Consider the following 18,705-nt stretch of genomic DNA (forward strand, 5'->3'; position numbering starts at 1 on the left):
CTTCCTTATTAGTTATGGATCCTTGAGAAATGCCGTAGGATTTCAGAGATGTCACCAACATCATGATCTTAAGAAGGAAGTACAGAATGCTGCCTGAAGTGTCCAAGGACATCTTGTGATCATCTTCCTATAGGATCCTCCCTAGGGGGCACCTAGATTCCATTTTAGACGGTTCAGTACAATGCGCAGACCAGGCCCCACACAGTTACTCGAGAGGTTGTGTTGCTCATAGTTGGTCCCAATCTGAAGACTCCTTCAGGAGAGTAACAGCCCAAAGGAGGAAAGGAGAATTTCCTCTAAGGAGTCCTCCTCCCCCATGAAGCCAAGAATTCGGTGTGTTTAATGAACACACTATGTCTGTGGTTCTCTGAGGAGCTTTTCAACAAGTTGCACGATACTCATCAAGAGGACCTCAGATACTCTGTGGCCGTGGCAGGCTGATTCTTGGGCTCTTGGGGCACAAGAAGTAAAAAACGGGAAGGTACTTTCTATTGTTTTTGATAAGAGTACTGTGGATGGAATATTACAAGGTCACTTGCCGGATTGCTTTGCAGAACTTCCACAGATAATGACGTGCTTTCCTCAAGGAAACGTGGCTGAGGCCTAATGCTGATTGATGTGTGGTGCTGACACACTGACATGGAAGTGAGGCATGGAGTATGTTATTGACTCTTGAGCATTTCATCACTCTCTCCTAGGGCTGAGTCTATTTTAACTGCAGTAGGCCCGGATCAGAAGGGGCAGGGATATTAGATGACTCGCAGAGTTCTAGAGCTAGCTATTGATGGCAAGGGTGTTGGGTGACCCATGCAGGACAGGCAGTGAAGAGTGCTTACGTGCTACCCTAACGTAAAGAAATAGAATAATTGGACTCACTGGACCAACTAGCTCCTAGGTAAACAAAACATGAGGAAAAGGCAGAGAACTCCAATGGGCATCAGCCTTGACCAGCAAGAGGCGCTGTTGTGAGGGGCACTTGGCTGGTTCAGCCCACAGAGTGGGCGACTTTTGATCTCCGGGTTGCAAGTTCGAGCCCCATGCTGGGTGTGGAGCCTACTTAAAAAAACAAAACCAAACAGAGGTGGTGTTGTGCATTGCGGAAGGGAAGGCAGGTCTTCTCAGCACATTCGCCTACACAGATAACACTGTCAGCAAGGGAATCTTCAGAAGAGGGAGATGATATGTGCACACGTGTGAGTGTGTGTGTGTATCTGTCAGAAGCTGGTGTGTGAAGTGGGCGGTGACTGTGTGTGTCTCTCTCCTATAGATGTGTCCGCACAAGGAACCCAAGAGTTGGGAAGGGGGAGAGATGCTCTCTGGGGGGAGCAAGGCAGAGGGGGTTTGCTGTCCTTGCCTGACCTCTTTGCTGTGTTGGTCCCAGACATTCCAGGCTAGGCCATGGGGATGCAGTGCCCTCCTGTGGTTGGCGTGGTTCTTCCTAACTTTCTCTAGGTCCCACTCCCCTTCCTGTATCTCTCAGCGTTCCTTGTGATTCTAAGTAGTAGCTACATAGGGAGGGAGTGGTCTGGGGCTCCCGCCTGTTCTCAAGATCAGAGCTCAGAAGAGGTGAGCAGACTTCATAGAAGCAGAACCACAGACTCCCTACTTTTTGTCTCTGTTTCAGGCTTAGGACTCCTGTTTCTCTCTTATTCTCATTCTCAAGGGATGCGTTTTCCTGACTTCAGGGACAGAAGCCCAAGAGAGCTAACACAGCGTTCACTGGGAAGGAGAATAGAACTAGAAGAATATGGTGATGAGAGCCTGGTGGGGTTAGCTTGAAAATTCTGGAACTCATGAAGAGATTTTAAAGAGTGATTCTCTGAAGGTACACACAAAATGGCGAAACTGCAGCAGAAGGGGTAGATGTTAACATTTAAGGGCACTCCTTTACATACTTAAGGGCAATGCCACGAGTGGGAGATGCCACCTTTCTAGAGAGTTGGGGACTAACAGGAAAGTGAGAATCAGTTCTGACTAGAGGCCAGGGGTGTGGTGAGGGTAAATGGTGCCCAGAGCAATCATGTTGTTTGCACCCTCTCTCCTTACCCACGTTAGAATGTTCCCCCAACTGGATAAATACATAGTAAAAGTAGAATGCATTCTGTATTTGACATTCAATACATCTAAAGATAGTAATTCTGAACAACACTGAAATAAAAAAATCATCAACAACTGGCCCCTTTAAGCATCCCTGCAGACTGGGGCCTGGGGGTGTCACCTCTGTCTGCACCCCTTTTGCTTCACCTTTGCTAGTGGCCACGGGCTCCTCCCTGAGGTGCAGGGGCTGGGAATATGAGGGTGTCTGGCCAGTTGGCACACTCACACGCACACATACCAACCCACTCCAATTCTGGCAACTGTTCTTTGTACTCTATCACCCAAAGCCAGGAGCCAGGGCACTGTTTCCTATGAGGGAGGCAAGACATTGGAAAACTGTCCTTCGGGGGTGAAGCGCCTGGAGCTCTGGGGTTTGGTCCTGGGTGCCTCTTGTTCATAGGTGCTGGTCTTTGGCTGACCTCTCACCCTGCCCCAGGATATCAGCCTCTATTCTCTTTGATGCTATGTCCCATCTCCTCTGAACTGTAAAAACCCAAGCCTCGGCTTGTAGGGGAAGGAAAGGTGGGGAGCTCCAAAGTGTTACTTCTGGGAACCATTTATTGGTGCAAGAATGGAAAGCTGGTTCTAGGTGAGAGGATGGTTGGAGGTCTCATTCTTCCATTTGTTTTTCTTCTATTTAAATATATAAAAAATACACATGTGGGGGTGGAGAATAAGGGATGGGGAACGGGCACAGCGGTTCAGGGCACTTAAAAACTGTTCCACGTAAATTCTCTTGTGACTATTCCAACTAGCTTCTTCTCTTATCCTTTTTCCTAACCTGCATCTTTCCTCATATTTTTTTCAACTCTCATGATTCTAAATGTTTTCAGTTACGACCTATCTCTCAAGGCTGAGTGAGTACAGGTTCGCTCCTGACTCTGGCTTCCAGATCCTTGGCCTACTACTTCAGCTCTCGCTCCTGTCCATGGCTCTCATGCCCATTCTCGTTCCATCCTTCCTCGCTGCAGGCTCCCTTGAAGTCACATTCCTCTGCGCCCTTACAGCCCTCTCCGACTCCTGGCTGGGGATTCAGAGCTTTGGAAAATGCTCTGATGGTTTCTTTTTCCGATCCTGATGTTCTAAGGAGCCATTCTCTCGCTTTATTCCAGCTCTTGCTATGATACAGTTTGAACTAAAGAGGGTTCCTGTTCGGGTTCGTAAGGTCTTGGGAAAAGGAAAGGAAGTGCTTGCTCATGAGAAGGAGAGAAAGCACTGATGGCTGAAAGCAGAGGGGGCTGAAGGCGAATGTAAGGGCTCCCAGGGTAGGAGGAGGCAAAAAGGGCGTGACTCACCCGTGCTTGGAATCTCCCAACCTCTGCTCATTGCCCTCAGATGCTGATAGCATCGGTGACCCAGAAACACGCGAAGAGCCCCGGAGTCTGGTGGCCTTCTCCTCAAGTCTCCTTTCTGTAGTCCTCCAAACCCTCTGCACCTGAAATAGCTAATGACCGTATACTTGTGTCCCTTCTAGTTCCTCCTTCCAAAGTCCTGGCAAGACCAGTTGAGTGGAAAGCAGCAGAGAGTGGACGGCGTGCTGGATGTGCCCGTCCGGATTTCTTGACCCGCCTCACGACGCTGAGCTATCCGCCATGCACTGTCAGACAGTTCTGTCCTTTGGCTTCGGTTAGGGCACCCAACAGGAGACCCTGGAGCTGGCCAACAGAGCAGAAGCAGAGGGAGGGTACTCCTCTGGCTCCTCCGGCTCGAGGCCCTGTGGGCTGGCTGTCTCCCTCCACCAGGGGCCAGGCTCTTACTGGCGGGCCCCGCCCAGCCCCCCGGGTATCGCTCCACCATCTGGGGCTCTGTCCAAACCCTGCCCACACCTCCCTGTAGACTCCCTCTATGCAGCTTGCCTCAGTTCTCCAACGTGCTCCCCGCTTTCTTCGGAGCCCCTGACACAGTAGATGGGGAGGTAAAGGTAAGGTAAGGGAGGAGAGAATCGCATATTTGAGCTTTTCTTAAGATCAGAGAAGCGTGGGTTTGCAGCCCAGCTAGCTCTGCAATCGTTATTTACCTTTTGTGCACGTGCTTCCCACGGCTCTCAAGAGGGCTAGTATCTACCTGGCGGGGTTGGGAGGGCCGGGTGGCGTGTGTGCCGGCGAGAGCGCAGGGCCTGGCACGAGGCAGGTGCTCTGTGCGGAGACGCTACCATTATCACACGTACGAGGCGCTGTGGGGAGAATGTATCCCATGACTTCATGCTGAAGGGAAAACAAAATAGGATGGTGCTTCAGGGAACCTGTTTCCTGTATCAGATATTTTTATTTAGTTTTGGCTAAAGCTTGCCTTCTCACTCAAGCCTGGGCGCATCCGCCAGGCTTGTGAGGCGGTTTGTGCATCTTAGTTTTGGGGGAGGGGAATGGGATGGACAGGAGACGACTGTGACAAGAAGGACACTCAGGAGATCTTGTCCAGGTGAAGGCGACTTGGGCTTCCGCACTGAGAGTGTCAGGAGGGGCAAAGTGGGGAGAGCGATTGAGCTCGCGGGGCACACCTTCTCTCCTTCCTTCTCCACTAAGTCTGAGATACTCCTCCATGTCATGGGTCGGGGGGCTGGGCAACAGCCAGATAATCAGCTTTGTGTTTGTCCTTAGTAGTTTTTAAGAGAAGCAACACACCGTAGGGGTTACTCACACTGAAAGACAGATGGCCTGGCGGGGAGGGGCCGGAGGCAGAGGGCAGGGAGAGCGGGCAGAAGGAAAGCCCCTAAGTTGTGGCAAAGCCCAGTAATCACCATAGGCCTTTATCTGGCGCCTCTCTCCCTCTCCAAACACACTGCTTCTTAATCCCTCAGCACCAGGCAGCTGGATGGAGGCAGAGGCTCAAAGAAGAGCCACAGCATCCTCGAGGCTACACAGGGCTCAGTGTGAAAAACAGGAACCAGATGGAGGGAGGCTCTATTTAGCCTGATCTCAAGAGTCTGCTGTACACACTGTGGTTGGCTGATAATAGGGACTGGGAGTGGGGTGGGTGTGGTTAGTGTAGGAAAAAATCTGGATCCCGTGGTTTCTGTTTTTACCCTTCTTCTCTCTAAATGCTGGCAAGTCTGGCTCAGTTTCTCAACACCTGTGGGCAAGGCAGGAGTAGGCTGTTGGAATTTCGGCAATGCTCCCACGTGTGGAAGGCATGGCCTGCAACTGACAGAATGGCTAGGGGCCTGGATTCCAGAAGAAAATACAATATCCCATATGCAGCCTTTCCACTCCCCACTCCACCACTTCCTGTACCAGGCAGCTCCTGGGCAAGCTGGAGAAATGAAGCCTGGCTGAAGGTGGACGGTAAAATGGACATTTTATTACACACAGTAGCACAGACGGGACAAGAGTCAAATCTAGAGTGATGGTCTTCCCATCAATTCTCCAATTTATAGGCACTCCACCTAGACGTCCTTTTCTCAGTCCTGGAAGAGAAATGGATCTCATGCAGGAGAAAGCTGTGGTCCGGTTCATGAGGATGATGCCTAGTGAATGTCACGTAGTCTCAGTGGAGGGCCAAAGCCATTTGGGAAGTGTCTCCCGAGGGTAGGAAAGCCATCCTAGATAGGTCTATCAGAAAAATCAGGAATCTCTCAGGCCCACAAGGCAATAAAGGCCATGAAGGCAAAACCAGTGGCTACACAGCCCCATTTGGCCAGAGGGGCCTCAGGGCCAGCTAGCTCCCGGGGCAGAATTTCTAGGAAGGTGACATACAGAAAGGTGCCAGCTGCCACACCTTCTAACACAGCCTGGGCTAAGCCCTGCCCCCCTTTAGAGTCCCCTCGGGTCACAGCCAGGCCCAGGACTAGGCCCATGGGGGACATGAGAGCTAATGACAGAATGGACAATGTGGCCCATCGTGATCCAGTGCCTATCTGCACCAGCCGCAGCCCCACCCCAAACACTACGAGCCCCTTGTGAGCCAGCACGGCAAGACAGAGCTGCACGGCAGTTGCTACTGTTGGCTGCAGCCCCACGGCCAGCCCTTCAAACACTGAGTGAAAGGAGAGTGACAGCAAGAGGACAAGGGCCCGAAGGGGACGCTTTGAGGGTAAGGGTGGAGATCCATGGCTGTGGAGTTCAAGGACATGAGTCCCACTCCACTCCTCCTGCACTGGGGTTTCTCCAGCAGCACCAGGACAACACTGCAATGCCAGCGACTCCAAAAAGAAGACAAAGAAGAAGCCCAGGGAGATGATGAGCTCTCCGTAGGGATACTCCATCTAGGAACAGAAAGAGGGGCTGTGAGGTGGGAAGGGAAGAGAAGCGAGCACACTGGGTGGCCACGGGAGTGGGGGACTGAAGAGAATGGGAAACGTGGGACTGTGTCCAATTAGTAAGAACTGGCCGCCTGTTTGCCCTGCTGCCTCTCACTCTGGTCTGTAGCCTTATTCCCATCTTTATCAGATGCTTCCGGACTGATGCAGCATATTGGTCATAAAGAAGGGCAGGGGATTGAAGCCAAGAGCAGGTATGGACAGCAACAAGAAGAATCCCTGAGGGACTAAGGGACACCAGAGTGACAGGGTTAGAAATATGGGAAAAGAATGTGAGGCATGTCAAAGGGCCAGAGAAAGAATGAAAGAGTAAAGCACAGCTTTTTCTGGGGTTCCACAAACCCAAAAGGATTGGGTGGGCTCCTCCTTTCCTCTGAGCTGTCTGAGCTGAGGAGCAGGGGGATTCCTGGTTTCCTCACCGACTCCTACCTCAAAGGGTCTGGCAGTGAAAGGAGACTCTGGGTCTCCTCCCCCAGGGAGGGACAGGGGGGAGATACTTACCTGAGCTGAACCAGCATCATCAGACGCATTTCCCTCCTTTTCTGTCCTGTTCTGGGAGAGAAAAGCAGAAATCAGGTTGGTGATAGAGCCGCCCAGCTTCCTGTCCTGCTCCTTCAGCTCCATCACTCTCCTTGAAGCCCAGCGTGACCAGTTTTCACCACGCCACCAAAGAGCTGTCCTCTTCCCTGTCCTTCCGCCCTTGCCCTTGGCTCTGTCATTTCCTGCCTCATCACTCTGGCCTCACAGCCCCGCCGCTCACCATTTCTGCGGCTCACCTGCATCTTAAACTTCTGGATCTCGGAGTCGATTCCCTCCAGGGCTTCAGCGGTCATGTGCATGAGCCCCGCTCCCAGGAAAACACCAGCAGAGGCGCAGCCCAGGAGGCTGAGGACCCGGCGGTGACGACCTAAACAAAGGAGGAGTCACGATCCAGTGGGCGATGAGATAGGAGAGGTGACAGAAGAGCAAACAGGTAGCACCCGATATCCCCAGCTCAGGGGCGGTGAGAGCCTCCGAGCAAGGCGTCAGGACAGGTGATAGCGCCACAGTTAGGTGGAGGTTCTGGGCCCGGGGCGGCAGGGCTGTACCTGTAGCGGCATCAATCTGGAACCACTTGAAGCAGATGGGAATAAGGCCACAGACCAGGGTGAGAACCAGCAGGGCAAACAGGCAGCCAATTTTCACTCCTAGTAGTGGTTCCATCCTTGGGGTCCAGGAAAAGCAGAGGCCTCAGAATAGCAAATGCGAGTTACGATCTTTGGAGCAGGAGTGTGGAAGTAGGTGGTCAAAGCTGGAGTATCTACTCTCCTGAGTTCCAGGAGGCCATTGGGATCCTCCTCCTCTTCTGTGTTGCCTCTGCTTGCACAGCCTTGCATAGCTGACTGGGGCCCTGCCCCAGATTCCCGCCCTCCCCCTACGAGGAGGCCCCTCCCCTGGCTCACGCCTTCCAGAACTGGGAAACCAGAAACTCCAGACTCCCTGCCAGGCACAGCCTGCGCTGTGTGTCCTCTCCTCTTCGCTGCCATGACTAATCCAAATGCTGTGGACAGTCTTCGTCCGTGCCTGGCACTGGTCTAATCTGAAATGGGAGTCTATGTAGGTCCTCCCCAGCTGTTTTGTACGGGGACACCTGGTCCTGCCTCATTCAAGACATCTGATCTAAGACTCCCATACCCTACCCACCCATGTCTCATAGGTTGTTAGGCTGATATCTGAACCCTACCTTTTCAGAGGGGATTTGGGGCCACCTTTGGGTAGGAGGTGGGGCTGAGAGGTAGTGCTGCCACCCGCCACTCTGTGAAAACTAGTAGATGAGGGGCCTCCCTCTCCTGTAACCCCAGAGGAACAGTTCCAGGCATGGCAATTTCTAGTGGGGACTTGAGATTTCTAGTATTACAATATTGATGCTGTTCCAACTTTTGACTCTGCCTGTTTCTGGATATATACAGATCTTCCTCAACTTTTGAGGGGGTGATGTCCCAATGGTTCCATCCTAAATTAAAAACCTCCTAGGTTGAAATGCATTTAATACACCTAAGCTACCAATCCTAGCTTCGACTAGCTTTAAATATGCTCGGAACACTTACATTAGCCCACGGTTGGGCAAAATCATCTAACCAAAGTCTGTTTTATAATAGTGTTGAAGTCTCATGTAATCTACCACATCTGTCCTGGAAGTGAAAACCAGAACGGCTGTAAGTGTACCAGCCGTTTACCCTCACGACAACTGCGGCTGCCCTGGCATCACGAGAGACTGTCATACCGCACGCTGCCGACCTGAGAAAAGATCCAAGTTCAAAACTCAAGGTCTGGCTTCTACTGAATGGGCCTCACTTCCACATCACCTTAGAGTTGAAAATTTGAAAATCAAGCCACGGTTAAGTCAGGACCGTGTGTACTGGGAGAGAGCCTGAGAATTTTAAGACAAAGAAAGGTTCTCTAGCTCTGAAACAGTGAGGCCTAGGGAAAAACTGAGAAACGAACCAAGCAAACTGAAGGCTCCTGCCTGGAGCTGCAGGGGTGGAGACGGAAAATTCAGTCTTGATGGGGATCGACTCTTGAGGAAAATGTATCAGGCAAATTCCGGGGGAGCTGATGAACCCTGAGGAAGACAGAAGGAAAGGAGGGAGAAAAACAGGCTAGGCTGCCTGGTTCCCCTATTTAGGTGGCCCACCTAACAACCGCGACACCTGCTAAGCCAGTGCTCAGGGACTGGGGGCAGCTTTCCCTACTGCCCTGGATTACTTCCCTGGGAAGTCCTGGTCTCTGGTAGAAGCAGCAGCATTCTTATAGGAGAAGGTGAGTTTAAGATCTGTGTGGGGAGGGGCGCCTGGGTGGCACAGCGGTTAGGAGGCTGCCTTCGGCTCAGGGCGTGATCCCAGCGTTATGGGATCGAGCCCCACATCGGGCTCCTCTGCAATGAGCCTGCTTCTTCCTCTCTTACTCCCCCTGCTTGTGTTCCCTCTCTCACTGGCTGTCTCTATCTCTGTCGAATAAATTAAAAAAAAAAAAAATCTAAAAAAAAAAAAAGATCTGTGTGGGGAGATAGGCACTGAATATCTGAGGATTCTCTCTGTTACAGCATAGGACATGACAACTGATCTTTGTACCTTTTAAGAATCACGAGATCCATTTCTACTCTTTGGAAACTTTTTATTATTATTAAAGCCTCAAACAAACAGATACACAGGGCTACCAGCACTCCCACCCTGGATACCAGGGAGCTTCAGCCTTGGCAGGCCTAAATAAGAAAATACTTGTTACAACTCCTTGTCAATTCCCAGGGGGGTCTTCAGGAAGGGACGGAGGAAGTTCTGACTCTGAAGGCGTGATCACAGGTAAGAGATCTCCCCAGGAGCTGACACGGGCACAGCGATACAAATCCCTAGGGAAAAGAGAGGTCAGCGTGGGCTGCAGGTTCTTGCCACCTCTCCCTAATTTTGGTCACACCCTTTATACCTGCCATGCTGGCGGGCTGTGATCACGGCATGCTGTATATGCCCATCGGGACAGCACAGGTGACAATGCACATGGCGTGGCCGTTTAAGGATAGGCTGAGTGATACGGGGCCAGCGGTTAGCCTCCTCTGGAGACCCCCGGGCAAGAATTACCATCGAGAACTTTTCCTCTTTTTGCTTCTTCTTGTTCTAAGATAAGGATATAGAGAATATTTGGAGAAAAAAGAGATGGGAAAAAAATTGTGACCTCCCCTCCCATCCCTACAGCCCTTTTAATATTCTATAAGCCATGCACACTCCAGCCGGAAAACCTCCAGGCTCTTCTCTGACTTCTCCAACTCTTCCCACCTCTGACTCTTTTTTTTTTTTTTTTTTAAAGATTTTATTTATTTGACAGAGATAGAGACAGCCAGCGAGAGAGGGAACACAAGCAGGGGGAGTGGGAGAGGAAGAAGCAGGCTCATAGTGGAGGAGCCTGATGTGGGGCTCGATCCCATAATGCCGGGATCACGCCCTGAGCCGAAGGCAGCCTCCTAACCACTGTGCCACCCAGGCGCCCCCCCACCTCTCTTTATCATCCTGTTCCCCCAGGCTATTTTCTCTCTGCCATAACATTCTCAGGATACATACCCAGCTGAAGGGGATGCAGTGGTAAGCCTGAGAAAAGCTACAGGCCAGGGGCTTAGACGCGGTCAACTGGGGACAAGGAAGTTCATGTGGACACTGTGAACACACAAGACCAAAGAACCACAAAACCATACAACTGAAAAACGAGGAGTGATAGAGTTAAGAAGGGCTAGGGCAATGGGAGCATAGGAGCTGGAGGTCGGGAGTGCCAGGGGAACAACTAAGAGAGAAAGTAGATAGGGACACAAAATAGTAGAGGGTGGCTTAGCTTTCCTCTCACTGTTCCTGGCCACAGCAGAGTTCACATCTTTGCATGCTGGGAAAGGTAGAAGTAATACTCACTGGGGCAAAGACAAAGCCAGGTCGAGGGTCCAAAGGTGACTTCTCTTTTCCCTGAAATCAAAAAAATTAAGCTACGTATGAGGGGTCTATTCTCATAACTCAAACTCTGCACTCAGTAAACTGACGACTCCTTTAACATTCAATTCTGGTAATTATTAACTAGGCTCCTTAACTTAAGCTGGCTGCTTCTCTAATACTCCAAACAAAGAACTTTCTCTCTGCAGTAGGAGAAAAGCAGGAACTTGGCGCATAGTATGGTGCTCTCCCTTGTCAGCAACCTCTACTCTCAAAAAGATCCCACTCCAGGACAGTTAAATTTATGATTATACATTGGCTCATACTGTCCCCAAAAGATAAGGTTCTTGGCTTAGCAATGCCCTGGATCAGGGGTTGGCACACTTTTTCTTTTTTAAAGGCCCAGAGAGCAGGCAAAACCTGTTTCCATCCCAACTATTCAGCTCTGCTGTTTATAGTATGCCTTTGGCTCAGGTCACGATCCCGGGATCCTGGGATCGAATCCTGCATCACGCTCCTTGCTCAGCAGGGAGCTTGCTTCTCCCTCTGCCTGCCCTTCACCATGCTTGTGCTCGCTCTCTGACAAATAAATAAAATCTTAAAAAAAAAAAAAAAAGCAGCCATAGAAAAGAGACACACCAATAAGCACGGCACATATAAAAACAGGTGGCAGGCCAGATTTGAGCCACAGGTCCTAGTTTACTAATCACTACCCTATATCATAACGACTTTATATGCCTAATATCCTGAGAGTCACCCCTACCATTTGTATGACAGAGTCTCTTCAGTTCTTAAGGGAGTAGCAGGGACTGGTGACAGATGGTTGTGCAGGGGTGAAGGAAGGAGAAAGAATCTTACCTTGAGGACCAAGTCCCTGGCATCCATGAGAAGGCAGTGCCCAGCTTTTGTTCCATTCTCTACCAATATCTGTTCACAAAAAAGGAAAATAAGCATAAGCCCTGAATTACATGAAAATATAAACGCTAGCAGCTCTGTCAGAACATTCACAGATGGAGTAGAGGCCCTAAAGGAAAGGGCCATCCCCACATAAGATGGGAATGGAGAGCCTAAAAGAGGGACAAAGGGATCTACCCGTGAGACAAATGGTCAAGAATGAACACAAGTTCCAAGGGAGAGAAGGAAATACATGAAACCCATGACGCTGCTTTACAACTTGAAGGGAAAAAGGATTTCAACTCACCAGGAAATGACTTGTCTTGCGCCACAGGGTCTGGACTAGCTCAGTGCGGTCGGCCTTGCTGGGAAGCTCGCTTAGGGAGAAGGCGGACACTACCACATCGAACTGTACCTGAGGACCAAGACAAGGAACGTGACAGACCTGACATTCCCCTTGGCCCCCCCTTCCTAGAGTATAACCAAGTTCTATCCCCTTACATTTTTTCTGTTCTCTTTTATTGTCTAACACTCAAGGCTGGGTTGCAAAGCTGAAGCCACAGTTTTCCATCTGCCAAATTCCACATTTAACACACTTTAAACATTGTCACTTGCCTTGGGTGATACAGGTAGAAACTGTCTGAAGAAGACACCTGGAACATAAGGCTCCCCAGATTCTGAACCACCTGTGGGGTGAAGCAGAGGCGTGGCAACTATGAGTGTACAGGTATAAACCGAAGTGCTAGCTCGGGAAGAAATATGGTCCAAAGGCTAAAGAAAACCACCAGGTGGGGCACCGGGGTGGATCAGATGCTTAAGCGCCGGTCTTTGACTCAAGTCATGATCCAGGGTCCTGGGATTGGGCCCTGGGCCCTGGGTCAGGCTCCCTGGTTGGGCTCACTGCTCAGTGGGGAGTCAGCTTCTCCCTCTGCTCTTCCCCCCGACTCATGTTCTCTCTCTCAAGTAAATAAAATCTTAAAAAAAAAACAAAAACAAAGGGCAGGGAAACACTGGGTTGCCTATCCTGTTTATCTTACCCAACCCACCCACCATCCAGCAAAGGCCTCCACCACCCTCTGCTTGACCATAACACTGGAAAGAAATCAGACTCGTCTAACTGTTAGCCCTCCTCAAATCCCCAATAAAACATTCTTTCTAGTTCTCTGCTTAACTCCTTCAACTTTGAAGAAGCCCTTCCTTATCCTTTATCCTCACCTTTCAGTAGCTTTTCTGCCAAAACCAACATAGCAGCTGAGCTGTCCACACACATATATTCGCGTAGGCTCTGGCCCCAAGCACTATGAGCAGCCCTAAGATGGCAAAATATAAATCACCATTTCTCATGACAACTAGTCATCCCTACAAGAGATCCCTCTGCCTCCAACCCCACCCCTGGGAAACAGAGTATTATCTTAAAATAGTTAGAAAAACTAACAGTGTTATTTTCTTATTTCATTTACTCAGAGAAACTATTTGTAGGTAAAAAAAAAATCTTGGTGATATGCCCTAGACTAAATTCCTTTCCTTGTTTATCTTTCTAAACATGGGTCTTTTTTCACTTGAAGTTTCTTTAAGTTCTGGCCCTAATCCATATACTTTCTTATGCCTTACCTAATCTGAGAGAAGAAACATTCTAGTTCCCAATTTTCCTATTCTCCCTCTGGTTCCGTAGTCTCTTGGAGTGTTATACATGTGGCTCTCTAGAGCTAGAATTGACAGAGACAGAATGATACTTACCAAGTGACAGAACCAGTACCCGAGCCAAAGTCCATTAAGGTTTGGGGCTGGAACTCTGGAACTCGAGCCCGGATCTGAAGAAATATGTAATGCCCCACAGTGGGGTAAGTACACCCTTATTTAGGGCCCCAAGGAATTAGGGAACCATGACAGGGCAGATGAGATGTGACTGTTTTTTTGAGATTCAATGTAAATATAGAATGGGAACCTCCTAAAACAGTGATTTTAAACCTTTCTTGGGTCATGAAACCCTTTCAGGGGATAAAGAGAGCCTCTTAAAAAAAAAAAAAAAAAAAAAAAAAAACACATGCAATGTCCCAAGAACCATACCCCAGGAGACTACTTTATGAATAAGGGAACTGATGGTAAAAAGTTGGAAGTTGAGGGGCTTTCACCTCATGGAACGCCCTGGAGACTGCTGCAAAGCCACCATCCAGTCTTGCTGCCATATACACCAGGCTCAGGCTCTCATTGTAGCTGCCAGAAAAACCAGAGTCATACCCACCAGGAAATAACCTCCATCCCATAGTTAACCTTCTAGATTTTTAGGAATGAAATCATTGGAAAGGGCTCTTCCAGCTCAGTACTTTCACTTCTTAAAAGAGAAGAGTCCTGAGTTACAAACCAAGTAGGCTTTTCAAACACGAACGGTGTAATAGTACTTCCCCAGTCTTCCTAGAGACAAGATTTTTTTTTTCTTTTGCAGCCCTTCTAGCCCCTTACCTCAGTTCTTGCCAATGGTATGTAGTTTTGCGTAGGGCTCGCAGCACTGCTTCACGAAGTTTCTCCTCCACCTGAAGTAAGTCTGTGGTGAGAACAAGAACTGAGAGTGAGGACCTAGGAAGAACAGGGCTCAGATCCAATATCTGAATATGCTGCTTGCCCATTCCTCCGCAACTCCCATCATAGGCAAAATCTCAAAGCTTAAGAAAGAAGTGAAATCTAGAGAAAAATTGCTGGTGAGAATTAACAGCAACCACCGCCGTCATCACCAGAATGTATCAGATAGTATTTTGCCTCCAACAGCAGTTTATTTAACAAGACCAGACCCATCCCACAGGTTTTGCTCTCTTTTAAAGGGAAGTGTCTCAAAGATTTAAAAGGACAGGATAAGGACAATATTTTGTGGATTTTCTTCAGTTCCCCCAAACTTCAGACTGTGACATCTCCAATGTTCCTAGAGGGAAGAAAGGGGCTTGAAAATCTTAAGTCTCAGGATTGTGTTCAGTTCAGTACTATTTTATCTACTGAGCACTGACTAGGAACCAGGATGTGTGGGGGAAGTGCAGGGAATACCAGATGAATAAAAGGCAGGTCTATAATATTAAGGAGCTCACACTCATGAAAATAACGCGATGAATTAATTATACTCATTCTCCTATCCCTGAAGAGTGTTTCAGTACTGGAGAGGGAGCCATAGAGGGATTTTATTCCACTTGAATCAAAACTTAGACCGTTCTAATCCAGTGGATTTGGAGGAAAAAAACCAAGACCTAGATTTTGACAGGATACTGAAGTACCTCGCTGGACCTTTACCAAAGCCCCAAAAGCAACCCCGGAAACTGTCTTCTTTTAACAAGGCATCACTGTAACAAGCAGCTCTGGCCAGAAAGTCAAACAAGAAACCGCAGTATGTATTTGAGATAGATGCTCAGACAGATCTGTAAAATTATTTCTTGCTTTTAATTTCCCATCGATATTTCAATTTGGCCTACTCCTTATTCTTAGACGCTACCTGGGTTTTCCAAGAATTTTTCCTCAAGATGTACAGCCCGTCTTCGCAACTCCTCCGGCTCTACAGGTAAACGCCGGCTCCACAGATAATTGGTCAGTGCTTGCACCTTCTTCTCCACATTGGGCATCGAGTACTCTATGGGCCAGAGATGAAAGGCGGTATCATTTAACGCAGACCCAGTCCGCTGCTTCTCGGGCTTCCTCTTCCCACCGTTACTCACCGAGCAGCAGGAACTGCGCAGCGGCAGCCAGTGCTTGCGGCACCTCTACGCATGGCAGCCGCAAGATGCCGGGGTGCTGGCGATGGGGCTTCTTCCCCAGAAAATCGGAATTGTTATCGACCTGGGATACGCCCGGCACGACGGCGGCGAGCGCCTGAAGGCAGGGAAAGAAAAGCTGATTGCGGGGCAGAAGGGAAAGCTCTGGCGTTCGCTGAGGAAGGGGCTGCCGAGTGCGCTCTTCCTCGGAGGGGAGCTATTCCTGAGATCGAGAGTCTCTCCGAGAGCAGGGAAAGCAGACACTCACGCGGGACGGGGGAGCTTCTCCACCGCGGCGGCGCCACCTGCTAGATGTCAGCAGATGCCTCAATCCCCTCGCGGTCGCCATGGCACCGGAGGCCAGCGGAAACGGAAATGATGAGGCCTGTGACCCGCACGGAGCAGTGTCAGCCAATGAGAAGAGCGAGTGCTTCTAGTAGCCAATAAACAACTGATATGTAAATCACCTCGGAAGGTAACGGTACTTGGGTGGGATCAGGCTCTCGGTCCTCAGTAGCCTGCCGAAGACGGGTGCCCTCGAGGCTGGTCTCCGCGTCCCGAAGTCGAGGGGCGGGGCGGGGCGGGGACGGGCCCTTGCCTGGGCGCAATGGAGAAGCACCATAGACGGGAGAAGACTATTTCTGGATGTATTAACTACCTGTGTTCCTTGCTTTTCTCTCTGGTTAACTCTGAAGTCTTGGGATTTTTCTCCCGTGTAAGAACGGGAGAATTCAGTAAGGGAAAGGTAAGAAAAACCCAAATTTAGCTAACCCAAGATAAGAGAAATTAATAGTTTATAGATTTATGGTTTAAAAAAATTATTCTCCATCTTCAACTGTCCTCTTAGATAAATAGCTAACAGAAAATTAGGTACACGATATTTTGGCAAGCACATATACATATTATTACCTCATTTAGTTCCTGCTATCTGTGAGATACATTCTGTTAACCCCATTTTGCAGTTAAAGAAAGTGAGTATTCAGATGGTTAAATATCACGCCCAAGATCACAAAGCTTGTTAGATGACAATTAGATTCAAACCTGGTTAGTTTAGGGGCCCCATGGTGGCTCAGTCGGTTGAGGGACGGACTCTTGATTTCAGCTCACGTCATCATCTCAGGGTTGTGAGATTGGGCTCCCCGCCCAGCGAGGAGTCGGCTTGAGATTCTCTCTCTTCCCTCCCACTCTGCCTCTCCCCCCCCTCACGTGCCCTCAATAAATGAATAAACAAACAAGCAAGCAAATAAATAAATAAAATCTTTGCAAAAATAAAAATAAAAAAATAAACCTGGGTAGTCTAAGTCTGAGCTTCACCTTTAAACATATGTTCTACCGGATATTGTTGGCATTTGGAAGCAATATGCTAAACGTCCTGAAGTGTTCAATTAACAGGCAGCATGAAAATGAACTCACTGTGCTGTGTGCCCTCTTGATTCTGTCAGCAAACATATTAGTCAACTATGGACTATCTTAACGTTTTGATATCTGCTGACTGGATGGGTGAAAGTATTGCCTTTGCTGCAACTGCAAGAGTCCAAATATAATAATTATGGGGTAAAATATGGGAAACTATATCCGTCAGGGAGTTAGATGTCTGGTTTGCATTTAGGTCAGTGAACTTTGATTCTAATAGAGGAGACTTTGGCTTTATAATCTGAAGGCTCTGGAAGGAGTCTTGACGGTTGCTTAAGACAGGTGTTGTAAATTCTATAGTCACTGCTCTCCTTCCTTTTGGGGGTCACCTTTTTTCCCCCCTCACTTTAATTCACACTGACACACTTAGCCTCATCTCTTGTGACACTTCACTTTTACTTTAGGATTTTATTTATTTATTTGTCAGAGAGAGCGAGAGAGCAAGCACAAGCAGGGGGAGCGGCAGGCAGAGGGAGAAGAGGCTCCCCGCTGAGTAGGGAGCCCATTGTGGGACTTGATCCCAGGACCCTGGGATCATGACCTGAGCCGAAGGCTGACGCTTAACGACCGAGCTACGCAGCATCTCAACTTCGCTTTTACTTTAAATTGTTGGCTCAAGTATTAGCAAAATAAAAGATCCCTGTCACTGTAGGTTAGCTCTAACATGAATTGGCTATATTATTTTTTGTCATAGGAAGGTAACAGAACATAGGGATAAAATGCTTGCCATCTGGAATCTGGCAGTCTGAATTTGAATTCTAGGAAAGCAAGATAGTAATAGTTGCTACCTCACAGGGTTACTAGAATGAGAGGTTTAATGAGATAATAATGTCTGGCCCAAGTAAACTCTCAATATGTTATTATTATCATATGTGTTACCATATGTATTTTGGAAACTTGAAAAGACATAATCACCTTTTAATTTTTATTATAATTTCATGTCTTATTTCCAAGACAGACTTGAAAGTGGGGATATTTGGGGCTAAGTCAGACTGACCACTGGAGACTTAGAAGTAAGAAGCAGAAGAACTTGATGTTACTTCTAAATGTCCCGCCTGTTTTTCATGTTGAACTACCAACATAGATGTGTCTTCTTTTATTCTGACATTGACGTAATTGGGATTGTTCCCTTCCTTCAGTAACGCAATTTCTCAAAAGCCGACTTACACCTAAATTTTATGTGTCTTTGTTCTTAATCCAAAGTATTGTTCGTAAAAACAAAACAAAACGAAAACCTCCACACCACCCTCCTCATGGGTTGAGGATGTCCTTAAGACATCTAAAACAGTGAACACAGTTCTTTATTGATTGAAAATGCTTAACCAATATTTGTTGATGGCGTTGATAAACTGACCACTCTTTGTCTCCATGCTTGGAAAAGCTTAACAGGGTAGACTAGGTTGAGGACCTGAGTCTAATCATTTGACCAAGTCGCAATCCCCCCAAAGCATAGATGAGCCCATTTCATAACTAATTCATGAATTCTGCTATATTAATGCTGGTTTCATACCTTGATTGGAATGGTATTAGTAACTTTGAATTACATTAAAAAATATATAAGTGTGGAGAAGCTAGGCAACATTAAAAAGAAATAGCCCCCACCTCCTATCCCCAAAATAAGTAAATGGAAAAAAAAATTCTCTGAGGAAGGTTTGAATAATTTGGTTAGAGATGAATGATGACCAACTGGTTTTCTCCACAAGTTCATGAAAAAGGGAAATGGCTAATAATTGGGTTTAGAGAAACTCTCAACAACGAAGGTATGAAGCAACTGAAATAAGTTTTTTTTGGAAATTAAAGAGATTCTGTCGTCAAAGATCCCAAGCAGTGCCATTTTTTACCTTTCATGTCTTTGTATAAAGTTTTCCCTTTTAAA

General features: G+C 48.2%; 2 protein-coding genes across 5 annotated transcripts; both read right to left on the minus strand.

Annotated features, from left to right (window-relative positions):
* Positions 1 to 5,374: 5,374 nt before the first annotated feature.
* On the minus strand, positions 5,375 to 8,952 carry SLC39A2 (solute carrier family 39 member 2). 2 transcript variants are annotated; one of them, XM_045784856.2, is made up of 5 exons: positions 8,837 to 8,952; positions 7,441 to 7,581; positions 7,129 to 7,259; positions 6,854 to 6,904; positions 5,375 to 6,298 (listed from the first exon to the last, which is right to left on the minus strand). In XM_045784856.2, exons 2-5 carry the CDS (start codon positions 7,553 to 7,555, stop codon positions 5,669 to 5,671), a joined length of 927 nt encoding a protein of 308 aa, XP_045640812.1. In that variant the 5' UTR covers positions 7,556 to 7,581; positions 8,837 to 8,952; the 3' UTR covers positions 5,375 to 5,668. The 2 variants fall into 2 exon arrangements, with proteins under 2 accessions (XP_045640812.1, XP_045640813.1); XM_045784857.2 differs by having other exon boundaries at positions 7,441 to 7,556; positions 8,837 to 8,948.
* On the minus strand, positions 8,843 to 15,800 carry METTL17 (methyltransferase like 17). 3 transcript variants are annotated; one of them, XM_045784847.2, is made up of 15 exons: positions 15,685 to 15,800; positions 15,381 to 15,534; positions 15,161 to 15,295; positions 14,149 to 14,230; positions 13,821 to 13,902; positions 13,426 to 13,499; positions 12,904 to 12,998; positions 12,304 to 12,374; positions 11,996 to 12,103; positions 11,653 to 11,721; positions 10,780 to 10,830; positions 10,441 to 10,533; positions 9,812 to 9,999; positions 9,610 to 9,737; positions 8,843 to 8,954 (listed from the first exon to the last, which is right to left on the minus strand). In XM_045784847.2, the coding sequence occupies exons 1-14, from the start codon at positions 15,763 to 15,765 to the stop codon at positions 9,626 to 9,628; spliced, it is 1,395 nt and encodes a 464-aa protein (XP_045640803.1). In that variant the 5' UTR covers positions 15,766 to 15,800; the 3' UTR covers positions 8,843 to 8,954; positions 9,610 to 9,625. The 3 variants fall into 3 exon arrangements, with proteins under 3 accessions (XP_045640803.1, XP_045640802.1, XP_087715145.1); XM_045784846.2 differs by lacking the exon at positions 8,843 to 8,954 and having other exon boundaries at positions 8,961 to 9,737; XM_087859019.1 differs by lacking the exons at positions 8,843 to 8,954; positions 10,441 to 10,533 and having other exon boundaries at positions 8,961 to 9,737.
* Positions 15,801 to 18,705: the final 2,905 nt, after the last annotated feature.

The sequence above is a fragment of the Ursus americanus genome, chromosome 35 (assembly GCF_024610735.1).
Source record: "Ursus americanus isolate L20-20 chromosome 35, mUrsAme1.1.p, whole genome shotgun sequence".
NCBI lineage: Eukaryota > Metazoa > Chordata > Mammalia > Carnivora > Ursidae > Ursus > Ursus americanus.

Excerpts from the sequence above, each read along its gene's own strand:
- SLC39A2 (XM_045784856.2), bottom strand. The coding sequence starts at position 7,555 with ATGGAACCACTACTAGGAGTGAAAATTGGCTGCCTGTTTGCCCTGCTG. Across the intron at positions 6,905-7,128 it reads TCCAGAAGTTTAAGATGCAG|AACAGGACAGAAAAGGAGGG; the intron begins GTGAGCCGCAGA and ends TTTCTCTCCCAG. Across the intron at positions 6,299-6,853 it reads ATGATGCTGGTTCAGCTCAG|ATGGAGTATCCCTACGGAGA; the intron begins GTAAGTATCTCC and ends TTCTGTTCCTAG.
- METTL17 (XM_045784847.2), bottom strand. The coding sequence starts at position 15,765 with ATGGCGACCGCGAGGGGATTGAGGCATCTGCTGACATCTAGCAGGTGG. Across the intron at positions 14,231-15,160 it reads AAAATTCTTGGAAAACCCAG|ACTTACTTCAGGTGGAGGAG; the intron begins GTAGCGTCTAAG and ends TTCTCACCACAG. Across the intron at positions 10,534-10,779 it reads CTGGCTTTGTCTTTGCCCCA|TGTCCACATGAACTTCCTTG; the intron begins GTGAGTATTACT and ends GTGTGTTCACAG.